At 50.7% G+C, this 18,230-nt stretch overlaps 1 protein-coding gene across 5 annotated transcripts in view; it reads right to left on the bottom strand.

Moving 5' to 3' along the window:
* The window catches only part of PLEKHA2 (pleckstrin homology domain containing A2), a 66,642-nt gene that overhangs the window by 22,699 nt on the left and 25,713 nt on the right, over positions 1-18,230 (bottom strand). For 3 of the 5 annotated variants that reach the window (XM_069572995.1, XM_069572996.1, XM_069572997.1), the window contains exons 3-5: positions 10,818-10,874; positions 3,978-4,026; positions 2,514-2,611 (exon numbers count right to left, since the gene is read on the bottom strand). In XM_069572995.1, coding sequence (XP_069429096.1) covers positions 2,514-2,611; positions 3,978-4,026; positions 10,818-10,874 — 204 coding nt within the window. The remainder of the gene's footprint in view (positions 1-2,513; positions 2,612-3,977; positions 4,027-10,817; positions 10,875-18,230) is intronic. The other 2 variants (XM_069572998.1, XM_069572999.1) reach the window with 1 other exon arrangement.

The raw sequence follows: 18,230 nt of genomic DNA, 5'->3' as shown, positions 1-18,230 counted from the left end.
GTGCTATACAGTAGGTTCTCGTTAGCTATCCATTTTATACATGGCAGTGTACGTATGTCAATCCCAGGCTCCCAGTTCACCCCACCCCTCTCCCGCTTGGCGTCTGCACTTCTGGCTGAATACCATACGCTCACCATTATCTTCAATCATAAGGACTCAGTGACCCAGCACTCACCGACCAGGGATCTGTGGTTACTGGCTCCTGAACCTGGGCGGGTCACTCTGATCTCCAGGCATTTCCACTGCCTCGTTTATAAACCAGATGATCACTCCCGCCCTCCCTAGTTGAGGTTTTCATGAGGCTAACAAGAAGTCATGAAAGTGAAAGTGGTATGTCATCTAACTTCTTGTACGTTTGCTGCTTGTTTTTCATATTTTTATAAACCCTTCCAGGTCTCAGAAGTCAGAAGGTCCCAGGCTTGAATCCCAGCTCTGTCATTTAGCAAACTCCAGACTTAGAGCAATGGCACCCCACTCCAGTACTCTTGCCTGGAAAATCCCATGGACGGAGGAGCCTGGTAGGCTGCAGTCCATGGGGTCGCTAAGAGTTGGCCACGACTGAGCGACTTCACTTTCACTTTTCACTTCCATGCATTGGAGAAGGCAATGGCAACCCACTCCGGTGTTCTTGCCTGGAGAATCCCAGGGACGGGGGAGCCTGGTGGGCTGCCATCTATGGGGTCGCACAGAGTCAAACACGACTGAAGTGACTTCGCAGACTTAGGGCAAGACTCTGATTTCCGTTTTCCTCATAAAAATGGCAGCGAAAGCACCCGCCTCACAGGAGTGATGCGAAGGGTGAGCAATGTGGCCGGTGAGAAAGCCCACCTGGATACATGGTCTGTATCCTTCATCTCTGCATCCCCTGCCCCCAAGATGCTTCACTTTGCACATAAGGTGCACTAAGAGAAATCTGCCCGTAATGAGGAAGTCAGGTGTCCCTCCTCTTCCTTCTGTCCCACAGGATCTTTGGTAGGAGGAGTAAAGAGATGCATAAATAGAGCAGAGAGAGGAACAGGGGGACCCTAGAGGTTATGGCACCCCTGCAGAGGCTGGGACATCCCAGCAGGCAGAAAGAGGGTGTGGAACTGGCCGCTTGGAGCAACTCCTCGCTCAAGGCACAAAAGCAGGACAAACAGGCCCCCGCTGCCTCACAGTCTGTGTAGTCCAGTTCACCAGGCAGGTCCAAGATAGGACACCCTGGGGTCTTCCCTGGTGGTCCAGTGCTTAAGACCTCACCTTCCAATGCAGAGGGTATGACTGGATCTTAGCTTCCCAAGCTAAGATCCCACAGGCCTTGCAGCCAAGCAACCAAAACATAAGACAGGAACATTACTGTAACAAATTCAATAAAGACTTTTAAAAATTATCCACATCAAAAAAACAAAAAACTTAAAAAAAAAAAAAAAGAGAGAGATAACACTGAATGAGAAGAAAGTATTCACTGAAAGAAACTCCCCACAGTGTGGAAGACCCAGAAGGGTGAAGACTCCAACATGAACGAAGGAAACCTTTAATAACGTCAGCATTCTGCAGACACACACAAGCGTGTGGGTAGCAGATGTGCCTGAGTTAGCAGCTACCCCCCTTCACAGACCCCCACCATTTCCCTCTCTTTTCACTGCCTTACCAAGGTTTATCAGAATAACGAGTCGACAAGCAAAACCACATCGATGTACTCTGCTCAGAGGCAGCATCACAGGTGCTGGATAACTGTACAGGTTTCTTCTGTGAAATTGTTCACGGGAACCCTGAGGTGTTGGGGAGAATAATCTGCCCCAGCACATACTGGTTTTTACTGGAAGTCACTAGAATGTTAGCACTTCTGAAGATATGATACAGAAAATCAAGCTTTTCAGCAAAGTGTGGCTTACATGCCAGAAGTCGGCTTATATTATTGGTTAAAGGTCTAGTTTTTTTCCCTGAAACAGTTTTCCCCTCTCCTTATTCATACCCATCTCCCTTTCTTTTTCTGTATTTCTAAGGAGGAAGAAAGGAGTTCTTTGTTAGCCAAGTCAAGGAAAACAAGAGTCCTCATAGAACAGCCAGCAAGCTGGTGCTTATAAATGTTAGGCTTTCCCAGGACAGGTCAATGGACGGCCTGGACTGGTCCCCAGGTGGCCTCTTAAAGTCAGAAGAGTCTCTCCGCAAGCCAGGAAAAAGTTCCGACTTCCCCCCTCATGTGAGTTTCCTCCACTCTGTTTCTCAGAGTCAGCACTCCATTTTCCAATCCCACCACATTCTGAATCAGCATCCCAGAATGACCCAAACCACGACCGCCTGGGAGCCCTCCCAGGAAGCACAGCGGGACACTCCATAAACTTCCCCTCGAACCTGATTCAGACTCAGACTCTCAGTTCAACTTGCGGCTAGTCGGCCAAGGTATGAAGAGGTAGGGGAACCGGTCTGGAACGGGTCCTGAGAAAGTCCCCATTGCCACCTGGGCCACTCCCCACCCGAAACGCGCCTACTGCAGAGAGACTCTCACCAGAAAGGAGAAAGATCATACGTACAGTGATCTTGCTGGCTTGGTTCAAGGCTTCCACCCAGTCCTTCAGATCTTTCTGGTCATTGGCTTGAAGAAAATACCTCTGCGAGAGGGCGTTGATGACTGCAAAAGGCATGGGATGAAGAGAGAAGAATCCAGGTCAGAACTCACACGCCAAAGCTAAGGTGCTTGACGTAGCAGGGCAGAGGATTCCCGCCGGGGAGACCAAGATGTTCCCCATGGTGCAAAGTCACCTGGGAATAACTGGGAAGCAGAGCGCTCTCAATCTCAAAAAAAAATGTGGATTATTATTCCATTGGCCACAAGACAACACTAATGGCCTTCGTGTGCTGCTGTGCAGAAAGGCGGCTCATTCACCGTCCACCAGACACATGCCCAGACAGCTTTTCCAAGGCGCCAAACGCTGGACAGTCATGATAATACACATGTAAGTTTGGCCCCATGCTCCCGGTTTCCACTAGCACAACTGACCCGGGTTAGGGGTCTTGTCTGTGGTTGAGACATGGAACTAAGGTTGCCTGGGTTCAAGTCTGTGACCTTGAGACCCCATTTTCAACCTGGTCCTTCCTCAGCACTCCATGAGGTCAACAATTCACTTCTGGGTTCTTTTTTTTTTTTTTTTTCCTCTCTTTTTAGATCTGCTGACCACAAAATCTGAGAGTCAGATTTTTGAGCTTGGCAATGGTAGTTGAAGGAAGTGGGAGAAAGTGCAAAAGAAGTTTGAACCAACCTGAGTGGGAAAAGAGGACAGTTTAAAGGACCATGTTACTCTCCTGGCAAAAATAAGCTAGAACTGGAGGAGGTGAGCATCGGGGGGTAGACAACCCCTTAGTTCATTCCCTCATTCCTTCAGCGAATATTTACTGAGCAACTGCTTTGTGCCAGGAAGCACACGCTAAGTGCTGGGGATACACCAATGACAAAGCCGGGGAGCATCCCTACCTTCGTGGAGTTTACACCCCAGACATAAAACAGAAGCTATCTGTTAGCATCTACTCATAGCACTTAGTACAGCACTGAGAAGGCAGTAGAAGCCAGTTCAATACTGATGCTTCAATGACCTGCATCCACTGAGTGGCTCTGCTTCCTGGGGTACCCCCAGCCATCACTCACTGGCAGTAAGACTTTCAGTAGAACATTCCCTAATTCCCTCAAATCTCCATACCATTCCTCTGCTCTGAGTTAAAGCTTCTTTAAGACTTCCAGTAGATACCTGGCACCCTGCCCTACAGAGCCAGGAGAACTGAGACATCATGGGTGCCTGTGCCTCCGTCTTATGTTATTAACAATCTTCACAGGGAGACCAGGGAAAGGAAGATCATGTGAGACCCAGGGATACGGCTGGGACAGCGGTCCCTCACACACACATGGTACAAGTCACATGTGATCGATCACAGGACCGTCTCCACGCAAAAGAGGAAGCTGCTGTAGGAGTGTTCAGAAAACCCACCCTCTGCTCAGGACTTACCAAAGCAAAACGGAGTTTTGGGTTTCTGCTTTGGGGTGGCTATGCTCACCTAAATCAGATGAAAAAAGAAAAGAAACGTGAGTGTGTTTGCAACAGTGTTGTAAAGTTGTGCTTTTTCTTCCTTCAAAACTTTATACATTAGGAGACTTGATACAAAAGAAGAGTATACAAAAACATATGAGAACATTTTAAAAACTAATGACTGAGTGGAAGCCTTGCACGCATCATCCAGATTAAGAAATCACCCACTATCGATCCTATTTCTTAGAGGCCCTCTGTGCCCCTCCCTGGTAGATAGAATCCCGGCCCCACCCCTCGGAGATAACCGCTATCTTGATGTCTGTGTTGAATCTGCAAAAACGCTCACAAGCCACTGAGTCCTGAGAAAATTCTCTTTGAACCACAAAGATACGTACCTTTCACATTAGCGAGACCCTACTCCTCTCCCAACCACCAACCTCCTCTGCTAAACAGTTCTGTGAATTAGAGGTGGAATTGTCACAAATACACAGATTTCAAACAGAGCCCACAGAGTCACTCACTGAGACACACAGATCAATTTCCCTTAGCTTTACCGTGACTGCTTCACCATGAAAATAAGCGCTTCCCACCTGCCCAGAGAATAGCTGACTGGATCAGGGCACATCCCATATTGAAGACAAAGGCATAAGAAAGCAGGACTTTTTCTACGTCCTGCTGTGTCATCCTGCCTTTTCAAGCCTGCCCCCACATGTACGTTCTGATTCTGTGCCTGTTGTGAGCCCCTCTCGTTTGAGTTCAAATACTCTGAACAAGGAAAGGAAAGCATATTCCATCATATGGAATTAGATGACTGCCCTTGATGAAGGCTGAACGTCCCTGGAGCAGGCCTCCCCCACTGGACCTGGGATTTCTAAGGGGGCAGCCCCTTCCCCCAGGACCGAGGCTGGGAACCACTGTTCACACGTGGCTATCATCCACTCAGGCACACCATTCCCGAATTTCTGGTCAGGGGCATTGTCCAACTTGCTCTCGCCCAGGGGCTCCTGGAGTCGTTCTAGCTTTAACAGGAGGCTCATTAGAAGCCAAGAGCTAAAGAAAACTTTGGGATCAAAATTAAGGTTTCAGGACTTCCCTGGTGATCCAGTAGCTAAGACCCTGTGCTCCTAACACATGGGACCCAGGTTCCATCCCTGGTCAGGGAACTAGATCCCAAATGCCACAACTGAGAGTTCCTATAGTGTATGTGTGCCCAGTCGTGTCCAACTCTTTTCGACCCCTTGGACTGTAGCCCGCCAGGCTCCTCTGTCCATGAGATTTCCCAGGCAAGAATACTGGAGTGGGTTGCCATTTCCTCTTCCAGAGGATCCTCCCAACCCAGGGATCGATCCCATGTCTCCTGTGTCTCCTGCGTTGGCAGGTGGATTTCTGACCACCGAGCCACCTGGGAAAAATCCTGCCCTGCCGCAACTAAAGGACCCAAGTGCAGGTAAATAAAATAAAATAAAATAAAAACAAGAGGGAAAGCTCCAACATTAAAAAGAAAAAAAAATTAAGGTCTCATCATGGCTCACAGTGGCTCAAGATCTGATCATGACTGACACACCAAGCTGACACACCAGGGTGACTGGATTCTCCATCCTGGCTCTAAGTTCTTTCTACAGACCTGGCCCAGATTTCTCAACAACCCAAATTAATACTGCTCAGAACACTCAAGATGGGCACCGAGGCGGCAGCCTATAAAAGATCAAAGGAAGGAGAAGCGGCACAGCCTGGGTTTTGGTGCCAGAGCGCCAGGCCCCCATCCCAGGCGTCCCAGCTGTCTCACCATTTCCTAGTCCATCAAACAGTAATAATAAATCATGCTCTCACAGGGCCATGGTGAGGATTAAATGTGACCGTGCAAGTGAAGCACTTAACCCACTTTATCATGCAGAAGCTGCTCAACCAAGGAGGGGCTGTTTACACCCATTCCACGTACCAATACAAGCCATGCTATGCTGGGCATGAGGGGCTTCCCTAGTAGCTCAGATGGTAAAGAATCCACCTGCAGTGCAGGAGACCTGGGATTGACCCCTGGGTCAGGAAGATTCCCTGGAGAAGGAAATGGCAATCCACTCCAGTACTCTTGCCTGGAGAATTCCATGGATGGAGGAGCCTGGTGGGCTACAGTCCATGAGATTGCAGAGTCAGACATGACTGTGTGACTAACTTTCACTTTTCATGCCTGGCATGACGGACAAAATGCTAAGGGCCTTGTGAGCTTCTCCGGGCAGCAAAACATGTATGAGACCTGGCCTCCAACACACAAAATGAATATGGCACACTCAACAGTAATAACTATTCAACTGAATGTCTATATGACGTTACACCAACCTCATCGGCAAGTATTTAACTAAATGCCTATAAGATGTCGCATTAAGCTAATTTCATTCACATTCTAATTAAACATTCACAAAAACTGCACAACATTCAAAAATAATTAGCAGCTTTGATTTTCTTGGTTCACGAGAATCCCCGGATGTGCAAGACGATAGCTGAGAAATTAGAGCCAATCATAAATTGAGTTACTCAGAGTCAAATCATGTCAAAAAGAAAAATGATGAAAATCCTTTCACATATCTCATAGCCAGACAATTACAGTCAATGAGGAAAGTGGAGTCATTCTGATGTTTACCATGATGTGAGGTGTACGCTAGAGGGCCTAAGAAAAATCATCTCCCAGATGATGAAGATTTAGACAAAGGTGAGCCCGCATATCTGCCTTCAAAGAGGATGAAAATCCCATTGCTTCTTTAGCATCTGTGCGCCGGAGCCCTGCGAACAAGCCCTGGCCCCCATGCCATCTTGTTCTCCTGGGATTCAGACCCCAGAATTCAACCTGAGCCACACTGTGTGCGTTCCTCCTGTTTGCATCTGATGTTCTGATCTGTCGGTGACTCATGGGCTTCCTCCCTCAGCACCTGTGTTCCTGCAGGTCCTCAAGCTCAGAGCTCCTATGCACCCCACCCTTGGTTCCTGTATGACCCTGACCGTCGCAGCACTACCTTGGCCATCCAGGCCTTCGGGACACTTTCACCCTGGCTGGGTGACAAACGGTCCACTCTGACCACAACTCATTACCAGCCAGCAGACGGAAAATGTGCTTATTACCGGAAGTCAAAGCTTTCAAAGAGATCACTTGGCTTTCCATTTGCTTTTATGTGTTTATCCAGTGTTCAGTTGGGAGTACGTGTGATTACACGCCTGCACACCTGTAATCTGCTTCGTGGTGACCACAGAAGGATTACCTGGCCAAGCAGCTCTTGCTGAATTAACAGGACGCCAGTTCTAGGTCAACCCTGATGGGTTGTTTAGTAAGGGTAAGACCCTCAACCTCTCTGATCAGCCCCCAGATTGGCAAAGCCAGAGGAGAAGCAACTACACCCCTTCTTACAGTCCTGGAATGACGAAGAAAATAAAGGGACTTCCCTGGTGGTCCAGTGGTTAAGACTCCAGGCTTTCAATACAGGGGCATGGGTTTGATCCCTCATTGGGGAACTAAGATCCCACATACCTTGGTGTGGCCAAAAAAAACACAACATAGCAAGTCCCATCTATTGGCTGCTATGCCCTCAAAAAGAAAGGCCAAGGTGGGGGCTAAGAGGTGGTCTCACTCACTCTGGAGGAGTATAGCTCTGGCTTGCCCCCAGATCCCGTTGATGGGGGGCAGGACCCCTGCCTCCTGGGAGGGATAGCACCACTGCCCCACTGCAGCTCCTGCTGCTGACCAGGCTGCTCCAAGCAGCCCAGAGAGGCTCCTGAAGAAGTGGCATGGTGGATGGGCTGACTCTGGCCACAAGTAAGTCGCTGCACAGCAGTGGTTGACCGGTGGGTCCTGGGTGAGGAGGCAGGGAGAGGTCAGGAGGCAGGGGAGGTGAGGCAGAGACGGGGCACAGGTCACCCGCAGAGTGACTCAGGCGAGGCCGCCCCCTGCCCCCACCCCCAGCCCGACAGACGCTCAGGAACTCGCTCTTATCAGATCAGGCACAGACCACAGGAGCAGCAAAGCCATGGGGCACCGGGGCACTGCGAGCCCGCCCCACCCTGGCCCCCCTGGGCCGGAAGTGGGGCTGGGGCCCCTCCAGCAGCAGCAGCAGCAGCAGCCCAAGGCCTTGGAGCCTCGGTGCTGCCCAGGGAGACCCTGACCCACGAGGCAGCATCAGGAGCCAGGGAAGAGGCAGTCAGCCACCCAGAGTCATAGCGGGCTTGAAGCCGGAGCCTCTGAACCAGCTTCCAGGGGTCAGTGACCCCTGGAGGCACAGGCAAAATCAGGGTATGTGCACGCACACATGATTTACCCGGGACATCAATCCACGCTTCTCATCAGAATTTCCTAAGGATCCATGACCCCGCCCACCCCTGCCCGTCAAAAGCCAGGAGTGAGCCCTGTTCCAGGGAGGTCTTTGTTGCAGTTAACAGAGAGCCAGGCCACAAGCTGGAAGTGTAAGCGAACAGGACCCTATGGGGCCTTCCACAGACAAAGCCTTCTCCGTATCCTCTGCTTGAGCTCCCCTCTGAGGTACCCAGATAATAGTATCTGATGCAAATTTCCTGAGTTGTTTTGCAGATGTGAACCCCACCCCCCTCAACAACCAGCAGCAAATGGAGGAAGGACTAGATGACCTTGAGTACACGATCCCACATCTCCTGGAGCCCGAGGACCGCTAACATGAACTCCCATGACACCGCCCAGCTGTCTCACCATCAGCCCGTCAGAGAAACGTGCACCCTGAGACCCTCAACCCTCTCATCTGCCCTTAAAAATGCTTTGCTGAAACCCTTCAGGGAGCTTTAGACTCCTGAAGGCCGTGAGCCACCTCATCTCCTTGCATGGCCTTGCAGTAAAGCTTTGTCTGCTCCTGACTCCCACATTTCAGTTTGGTTGGCCTCACGGGTCAGGCCAGGATTCGCATTAACAGAGGTGGAGCTGGCTGCGTGGAAGAGGACCCGCAAACAAAGCGGGGAGGTGGGTGGAGTCAAAGGCCAGTATCCATCTTTTTCTGGTTGGCCTGAGAACTGACCCTGCTGCTGTGAAGACATCAATTTCAAAACCTTCCTCTGAAGATGGATGTTCCCAACACCAGCCCACAAGGACGAGCACCCTTAGCGGAGGGCACACGCACCACGGCCAGGCTGCCGCTGCTGATGCAACACGTTCCTTGGGGAGGGGACACCTAGGGATTAACAAGAAATAACCTGGAATGCCTAATTTGATACCAGCACAGGCTAAATCTTTTTTTTTTCTGGGAAAACCCCGGCTTTCTGGTACTGGGTCAGGCAGCCAGCAGTTCAAGGCTCTCCTCTCGGTGAAACCTGACCCACTGGCAGCTGTGGGTTTTGCAAAACCCATCCCTGCCTGCCTCTCCCCTCCACAGAAGGTAAAAGGCAGGTCCCTCCTGCTAAAGGAAGCAGCCTCCCAAGCCGAGAATTTGAGAAACCCTCATCCGAGCTGCATTTATAAATCACGATTCTGCGAGACTGTACTCCCTCTTCTCCCATCAGGAAGGAGGAAAAAAAAAAAAAAAAACCCTCTCAAACAGGAGATGGTTGGAGTTTCACTAATCTTGAGGGTCTCTGCTCCCCGCTCTCTGAATTCTCTCTCTTCCAACCTCCTAATGAAATGACCTAATGAGCTCACAGCAAGACAGGACAGGACCGGACAGGAGAGGCAGGGGCCCAGGCTCCTGGCCGGGCGGCCAGGCAGCCACATTCTGACCACAAAGCGTGCAAATGGCCTGCTTTCCTAAGCCCTTCCCCTCTCCCCATCCTTCCCTCCTCGCTCTAAGGCACCCAAACACTGCCCTGCACCCAGTCACCTCTGCTGGACTCCTGCCTGCAACCCCTGTAGCTGCCTTCCTCTCTGGCCCAGCTGAGATGGGAGGGCTGCCCAAGGACCCCCAAAGCTTATTATGAGATGGAGCCAGGAGCCACTCAGATCAGAGTCCCATCCCCTGAGGAGGGGAGAACGTGGACAAGGAAGCTGAGGTCCCCAATAGGCCTGAGTGAGGGCCTTGCAGAACCTCGGTGCTGGCTGGGGCCACCTGCTCTCCTCGCTGGATGAACAGTTCCTCTTTCTAGCAAGGCTCTAAATCCCCCGGCCTTCTTTTTTTTTTTTTTTTTTTTATCACTGCTGTATCACAGGTCAGCGCCGGTGCCTGCTCCAGGGAGGAGCCACTACACAAAGCTGAATTCAGCAGCTATGAGTGGGCACCATCCACTTGGAGCCCCCCAGGCCCCACCCAGGTCTCAGCCCAAAAGAGGGGTTGCTCTCACCTCTTCTGTGCGGACTGGACAAGGGGATGGACTGTTGGCTGGCCTGCCAGCCCCTCCAGCTGTTCTCTGGCTGCTGAGTGGTTAGGGCCCTCCCAGGCTCCCCTCCACAGTGATCCGGTCCAGCCCATGGATAAGCTTTCAGTGCCGCCCCAACGCTTTCTGAGCCATGCCAGTCAAACCATACACTTTGGGAGAATCCTTTGCAGTCACTAGGTTTTTTGCTGTTGTGTTTGTGTTCCTTTTGGTCCCAATTTAAAAAAAGATCATGTCCCAGTCTTTGCCCACCCATCTCCCATCCCACCTTTGCAGGAGGTGGCACTGACTAATGGGTCCCAGAAGTGAGAGGCTGCAAGACCACCCTCCAAGAACCTGCTAACCACAGGCCACCCGGCCCTGGTCAGTTACACGCTTCCACAGGCATGTGGGGAGCACATTACAGCCCAGCAACACCCCCAGGAGCCGATGCCCGAGGTGTGTGCTTCCTCTAGTTTAGATACTAAACCTACTTACAGACTATGAAGTCCCAAAGCTCCAGGCCGACATTACCTTCGAGATGTAGGTCAGCTGCAAAGATCCAACAGCTCCTGCCCCAATTGCCAGGTTCTGAAAGACATGGGTTTTGCGTTTGAAGAAGGATGCTATGCGAGGCAGTGGATACAGGACTAAAGAAGGCTGAGAGTCTCATTCTGTTGATGCCACTTTCTGGCTTTGCAATCTTGACTAGTCACTTACTTTTTTTTTTTTTTTAGCTTTTGATTTTATTTTGGAGTACAGCTGATGAACAATGTTGTATTAGTTTCAGGTGTACAACAAAGTGATTCAATTACACAGGCGTGCATGCTGCCACTTCAGTCGTGTCCAACTCTTTGCAACCCCAAGGGCTGTAGCCTGCCAGGCTCCTCTGACCATGGGATTCTCCAGGCAGGAATACTGGAGTGAGTTGCCATTTCCTACTCCAGGGGATCTTCTCGACCCAGGGATCAAACCGGTATCTCTTACCATCTCCTGCATTGGTAGGCAGGTTCTTTACCACTAGGATCACCTGGGAAGCCCTAAGCCTTTCAATTGTACAAATACATGTATCTATTCTTTTTCAAATTCTTTCAAATTCTTTTCCCAATGAAGTTGTTACAGAATATTGAGCAGAATTTCCTGTGCTATACAGTAGGTCCTTGTTGATTATCCATTTTAAATACAGCAGTGTGTACATGTCCTTCCCAAACTCCCTAACTATTCCCCCACCATCTCCCCATAAGTGTGTTCTCTAGTCACTTACCTTTCTTCACCTCACCACAGTGATCATTCTTGCCACGGTATATCGACTTAACATTTCCCTTAGCCTCATTTATTTTAGAGAGGTATTCTAAGACAGTGGTTAAAAGTGGGGGATCCACCACTTTGTGAATGAGTTCCTTCATCTCTAAGCCTCAGTTTTCCCTTCTGTAAAAACAGGGATCATAATAGTACCTACCTCACCAGACAGTTCTAAGGATGAGTTAATAGACTTAAGACCACTTTCGGGAACTTCCCTGGTGGCTAAGACTCCATGCTCCCAATGCAGGAGTCTTTCAAGCCCTGGTCAGGAAACTGATCCCACGTGCCACAACTAAAGAAGAAAAGATCCTGCGTGCCACAACTAAAGATCTCTCGTGCCACAACTAAGACCTGGCACAGCCCAATAAATACTTTTAAAAAGACACTTAGAATTGTCTCTGTTTAGAGTTATACAGTCATCTATATGACTCTGAAAAAGTGTTAGCTAGTTATACATATATATATATATATATAAAATAAAATATATATTGTCCTGACTGCTCCGATATCCCTGTTGGCTTTATCTTATTTGATGACACTTCAAATTCTCTTCTTAATAAATATGGTACAGAGTAACACAATATGGCGGGGGGGGGAGGAAAGAAAAACATAGTTCTTCAGTCTATTTCAAAGGGCAGTTTTAAGTACTAAAATGGGATGATATCTGTACAGCATAAAAAAATAAATGCATTATTAAAACATCAAGAAACAGGCACCTTGTCTGGCAACATTCTACCCTGACACAGTCTCTTGGCTCTCTAACTTCTCCACTGTCAGAAATGAACACAGGGGTGGGAGCGTACCAAAGAAACAGCCATCGTTAGAAATCACAGCTATGGAGTTTCTCACATATAACTTGGCGAATCCACTCGCACGGGACCTCAGCTCCTAGTGACCTCTTAAACTATTGCCGAAAGCCTCAAAGAATAACCTGGGAGCCCCTATTTTGAAGACCTGGGGTCATCTCAAAGCAATAAACAAAGGAAAATCTAGGATAATGGTTGCAGATCATTGTTCAGTCACTCAGTCATGTCCGACTCTTTGCAACCCCATAGACAGCAGCACGCCAGGCTTCCCGGTCCTTCACTATCTAGTAAATTTCCTAAAGGGTCAACAGTGGGATGACTTGTCATTCCAGGAGACTGCCCTTAAGAAATATCTTAGATAGCAGGGAAGAGTCCTTCCAAGTCCAACAACCTAAATTCACAGGCATCACCTGAAGTAAGGCAGTGTGTGAAGCTTCCTATTCATAAGAAAATGGATGGAGATAAAACCGCGATAAAAGGATTCTCAGAGCCCTAGAAATTTAGAGAAAGAGATCCAGAAACGACATCTCTCTTTTGCAAATGAGGCCATAAGTCTAAAAGTTGCCCTTGAGTATCTGAATCAGCATTTTGAATATGGACAACTGGATTTACACATTTTTTAAACTACATAATGACTGCATTGTTTTGTTGTTGTTGTTTTTTAAAGAAAACTCTCTATTGGGTAACAACAGATAGGCCTAGTACCCCTAAGTGTTAGTCACTCAGTCGTGTCTGACTCTTTGCAACACCATGGACTGTAGCCTCTCCAGGTTCCCCTGTCCATGGGATTCTCCGGGCAAGAAGATTGAAGTGGATAGCTGTGCCCTCTTCCAAGGGATCTTCCCCACCCAGGGAACAAACCCAGATCTCCCACATTACAGGCAGATTCTTTACCGTCTGAGCCACCAGGGAAATCTATACCCCCTAAATCTGATTCCAAAAAGGAAACACAGCACCCCAAAAGGCCAGTGAGCAGCTGACAGTGCCTCTGAGAAGGCTGTGAGCCACCCAAGGCAGACAGCTCTGCAGAGAGAGGCTGCCCACAGCTGGCTGCATCTGCACAGCCCTGGGGACACACCCCGCCACCGGCCACTGTGGACACTGGCTGCTTGGCCCACCCCCAGCCCCTGTTGTGTACTTGAGGGAAGTGAGTCGTGTGTTGAGGGGATCTGCCCGAGGTCACACACCTGGCTTGGCTTCTCCTGACTTCACCCCAAAGCCCTAGAAGCAGCACACTGCCGTCTCTAACTTAAGTGGCTGGAATTCTAGCTGAGACATCACTGTCGTAGGCCCGCAGGCAAGTTCCTCTACCTAGAAGACAGGGCTCACCAGCCCTGTTTCCTGGGCTGGTTGTGAGAGTTACATAAGGGTAAACAGCGGAGTCCGGCCCAGGGCAGCTTCCATCCCCGACCAGTGGCGCTAATTACCAGACGCAGACGCCAAGTCTCGGAGCCGTTCTTGCCCAACTCAGTCTCCTCACCCCAGACCACAGCCGGAGGCCTCCAGAGCCCTAGCTGGAATTATGAGCGATCAAGTGGGATTTGAGGGAGCCACTCAAGACACAAACCCATACGTCCTGCCAGATATGAACCCATCCCACTGCAACGACTTCATCTCCCTCCGGAGGGAGGGCAGTCCACCCTCAGCCCCGGCTGCCCTCAGCTCTCTGGCTTTGAAGAGGACACAGTCGTTCTCTCAGCCCAGTGAGCCCAGGATGGAGGTGTCCCCAGCCCCTCACCACGGTCCTCCCTCTGCCTGCCTGCTCCTCGGATCACAGGCACCTCCCTGCACCACCAGAGGCCAGGAAAATCTGACGCATGTCTGAGAACGCAGTTCCCCCCTGCTCCGCCCCCAACTGTGCTCCTCACCCAGGGGGAAGTGAGTGACAGGGGGAAAACAGGATCACCCAGGATCACCGAGGCTTGATCCAGACTGACGGCGCAGTGTCTGCTCCGATCGCTGGACCTCGGAGATGAACGGTGACAGCTCGCTGCCGGAGTGGCAGCTCCAGGCCAGACACTTCCAGGTCCAGGAGGACTGTGCCAGCTGCCTGAGCCGAGCAGCCAGATGTCAGGGCAGGAACGCTGGGAGCCTGCACCTGGGGAGGGCCGGGTGTCAGAGCCCACCTGCGGACGCACCGTCTCCTCCAGGGGACGTTCAGGAGGCCCCACCTTCACGAAGCCACATTGCAGCGCATCCCAGCATCATCTGACAGCAGCCTGCCCCCCCCTCCCTGAACTCATGCACATCACCCTCTCCTGGGGAGCTTGTTTTAAAAGACCCACCCGAAAAACACTGAATCAGAATCAACTGGAAGGCAGTCAGAACGTGCTAGAGTTGTTTGCCACATGGCTTGTTGGATTTTGGTTCCCCAACCAGGAACTCAACCCCAGGCCTCAACAGTGACAGCCCACTAGACCACCAAAGGAATTCCCAGAACTTGCACATTTTTTAAATGTCCCCAAGTGATCCCTCAATGGGCCCAAGTTTGAGAACAATTGGTTTACAGGACAAAATCTAGCCCTGGATTTTTTTTTTTTTTTTTTTTGGGCTATGCCTGGTGGCTTGCGGGATCTTAGTTCCTCAATCAGAGATAGAACCTGTGCCCCTGGCAGTGGACGCACGGAATTAACCACCAGCCCACCAGGGAATCCCCCAGCCCTCAGTTTTATACTGGAGGGTATTTTACTATGTCTTTAAGTCTCTTCTTGCTAGATTTTAAGCACACTGAGGACAAGAGTAGTATCTTCTTCCTCTACCCCGGAGACTCTTTGATTTTTAAATGAAAACACAATTTGCATGGTGGTTAAGTTCCCAAACCAGCCCTTAAGTTGGGAAGACCCCCTGGAGGAGGAAATGGCACTCCTGTATTCCTGCCTGGAGAATCCCAGGGACAAAGGAGCCTGGTGGGCTACAGTCCATGGGGTCGCAAAGAGTCAGACACAACCGAGCGACTGAGCACGCACGCACACACTCATATGACACTAGATGACCTGAACAGCTTCTCTCCACTGGGAAACGCTGTGTCCTAGGGAAGACACATTCAAGTTCGAACTCGGCTGTCACTTGAGTCTACAGTTCCCCTGTCCTGGGCAGGGGGCCGGGGGGGGGGGGGGGGGGGGGCGGTTCCTGTGGATAGGAACTGGGTGCAGGAGGTATGAAAGGAGACAGCCTGGAGTAGGAGGGGGTCAAGGACCTGGGGGAAGGAGCTGAGGAAGGAACTAGGGAGGGGACCAGGGGCCTCTGAGCAGATAGGAGTAAAGACAGAGGCTGATGGGGAGGCTGCCTGTGTGGATCAGCTGGGGAGATTTGTCCACAAGTAATGCCCGTGCTTGTGGCTCAGCTGGCAAAGAATCCGCCTGCCATGTGGGAGACCTAGGTTCAATCCCTGGGTTGGGAAGATCCCCTGGAGAAGGGTAAGGCTACCCACTCTGGTATTCAGGCCTGGAGAATCCCATGGACTACATAGTCCAGGGAGTCACAAAGAATCGGACACGACTAAGCAACTTTCACTTCAATGCCTGTGCTTCCTCCCAGGGTTTTAACATAAAGGGTAGGGGCCCTGGTAGCGACAGGTTTCTAAGCTCGCAGGAGATCCCACCGCAAGGCCAGGTCTAAGTACCCCCTCCTCCTCCCCACCCCTACCCTTGCTGCAGACGCCACCCAGCCTGCTGACTCTGCACTGGAGCCCAGGCAGCTGGGGAGAGAGGCCACACCCAGCTGGCCCAGAGAGTCACCCTGTGGCTGCTGCAGCACCAAGAGGGAAGAGGAAGAAGCTGAGGCCGCAGGCAGAGTGGGGTTGGGGGTAGATCCCAGGGCCCCGCTGGATGTCTAGGAGTCAGGAGCAGCTTGTACATTTCTGGGGCTTCTGAATTTTCTGGAACAATGTAGGGCACAGGGCACATTCCTATTGAAGCCAGATGGTTTCATGAAGACTCCGCCAACCCTTGCTCTCTGCTTAAGGGTTCTCCTGCCACCAAGGTCCCAAAGGGAGCACCCACTACCAAGAGTGGGAAGCGGGAGGCTGAACACCAAGGAAGGAATGGAGGTGCCCACAGAGATGGGGCGTACCTCCCGGGGGAGCCTTTTTTTCTAGAAGCAATGCTGCTTCTTCTCAAAAGAGAAAAATGTCCCCATCCTCTAGTGAGAGTAACGGGAACACAGAAATGACCAGAAGACCCAACTCCAGATTCCTAAATTCAGGGAATGTCAGCGCTAGAAGGTTCTGTGGCTGCCTGGTCATTCACCAGGAGCCCTCCAAGCCTCACCTTGGGGAAATGACTTCCCCAAGGAGTCAAGTGAAGAAAAACAGACAGAGCCCCTTACTCCTGGGGTCAAGCACAGCCAGAGAAAGGAAGGCGAAACTGACAAATATTTTGAGTCTGTTATGCACCAGGCTTGCTGCGCGAGGTCACTTCACTTCACCCTGACAATCCCATTTCACAGATAAGGAAACTCAGGATGCAGCAGGTGAAGCAAGTTGCTAACCAGGTCCCACAGAAGTCTCGTGTAGATTCCACCCCAACCCTGCCTGGTTCTCAAATCCCATGCACCATCTTTTATACCAGGTCACCTCCCATGAGACAGTTCTTCACATCGACCAGGACCTGCTCAGCATCTACAAGTTGATTATCACCGAAAGGTAAACACAAGAGCAGGACCAGCAGGGTTACACCAAGAGGCCCTAAACAGCTGCCCAAACTAGGCAGGGCAGGAACTAGTCAAACTGGCTCTTGGATGCCAAACTCCAAAAGACCTGGACTCAGAGAGTGAGCAAAGGGAAGGAGAGATGCTAGCCAGTCTTGCCTTCTCTTCTGTGCTTCCCAGGTGCCTGGCAGACAGGACCAGCTGGCCCAAGGTTACCTAGGGAGGAGGAAGGGGTGGACATGGAATTCCACAGCCGGGGCACGAGCCGCCAAGGCCGCCCACGGACTGAAACCACAGCTCGAAACACCAGCAGCCAAGGCCAGACACAGACACTCGGAACAGCAAGACTTGCTAAGTAAGCAGGGTGGTGTGATGGGAACAGAGGGAGGGGAGACCCTAATCCCCTCTGTCCACATCCCAGCCTTGGCCTGGCATGAGAATGACCCAAAGTCAAGTAAGCAAGATACTCCCAAGCTCTGGGTGGGTAGGTGGGTGGGCGATGCTTTACCAGATGCTCTACCAGATGCTCTGAGACCAACACATGTCTTCCCCTCACTCAGGAGTTCCAGCTGCTGGTACCAATTTGACTTAGATACTCAGTCCTGTCCGACTCTTTGCAACCGCATGGACTATAGCCCACCAGGCTCCTCTGTCCATGGGATTCTCCAGGCAAGAATACTGGAGTGGGTTGCCACACCCTCCTCCAGGGGATCTTCCCGACCCAGGGATCGAACCTGCATCTCTTGCCTTGCAGGCGGATTCTTTACCGTTTGAGCCACCAGGGAAGCCCAAACGAGAACGCTGTGAGGAAAGGTGAAAAGCTACTCTCTCCATTCTCCAGGTCAAATATGCATTCAATCTTTCCCTTCAAGAAAAGACACTCCTGGAACTTCCCGGTAGTCCAGTAGCTAAGATTGTGAGCTCCCAATGCAGTAGGCCCGGGTTTGATCCCTGGTCAGGGAACTAGATCCCACATGTCATAGCTGAGACCCAGTGCAACCAAATAAGCATTTTTTTAAAAAGTCAATCCTAAAGGGAGGGGACATATGCACACCAACGGCTGATTCATGTTGATATATGGCAGAAACCAACACAATTGTAAAGCAATTATCCTCCATTTAAAAATAAGTAAATTTGAATTTTAAAAAATAGTAAAAATAAAAAGTCAATCATGTGTCGTAAATGGCTGCAC

This window comes from Ovis canadensis, chromosome 26 (assembly GCF_042477335.2).
Source record: "Ovis canadensis isolate MfBH-ARS-UI-01 breed Bighorn chromosome 26, ARS-UI_OviCan_v2, whole genome shotgun sequence".
NCBI lineage: Eukaryota > Metazoa > Chordata > Mammalia > Artiodactyla > Bovidae > Ovis > Ovis canadensis.
Note: the sequence above shows the minus strand (reverse complement) of the source record. Positions and strands in the feature narration are given on the sequence as shown.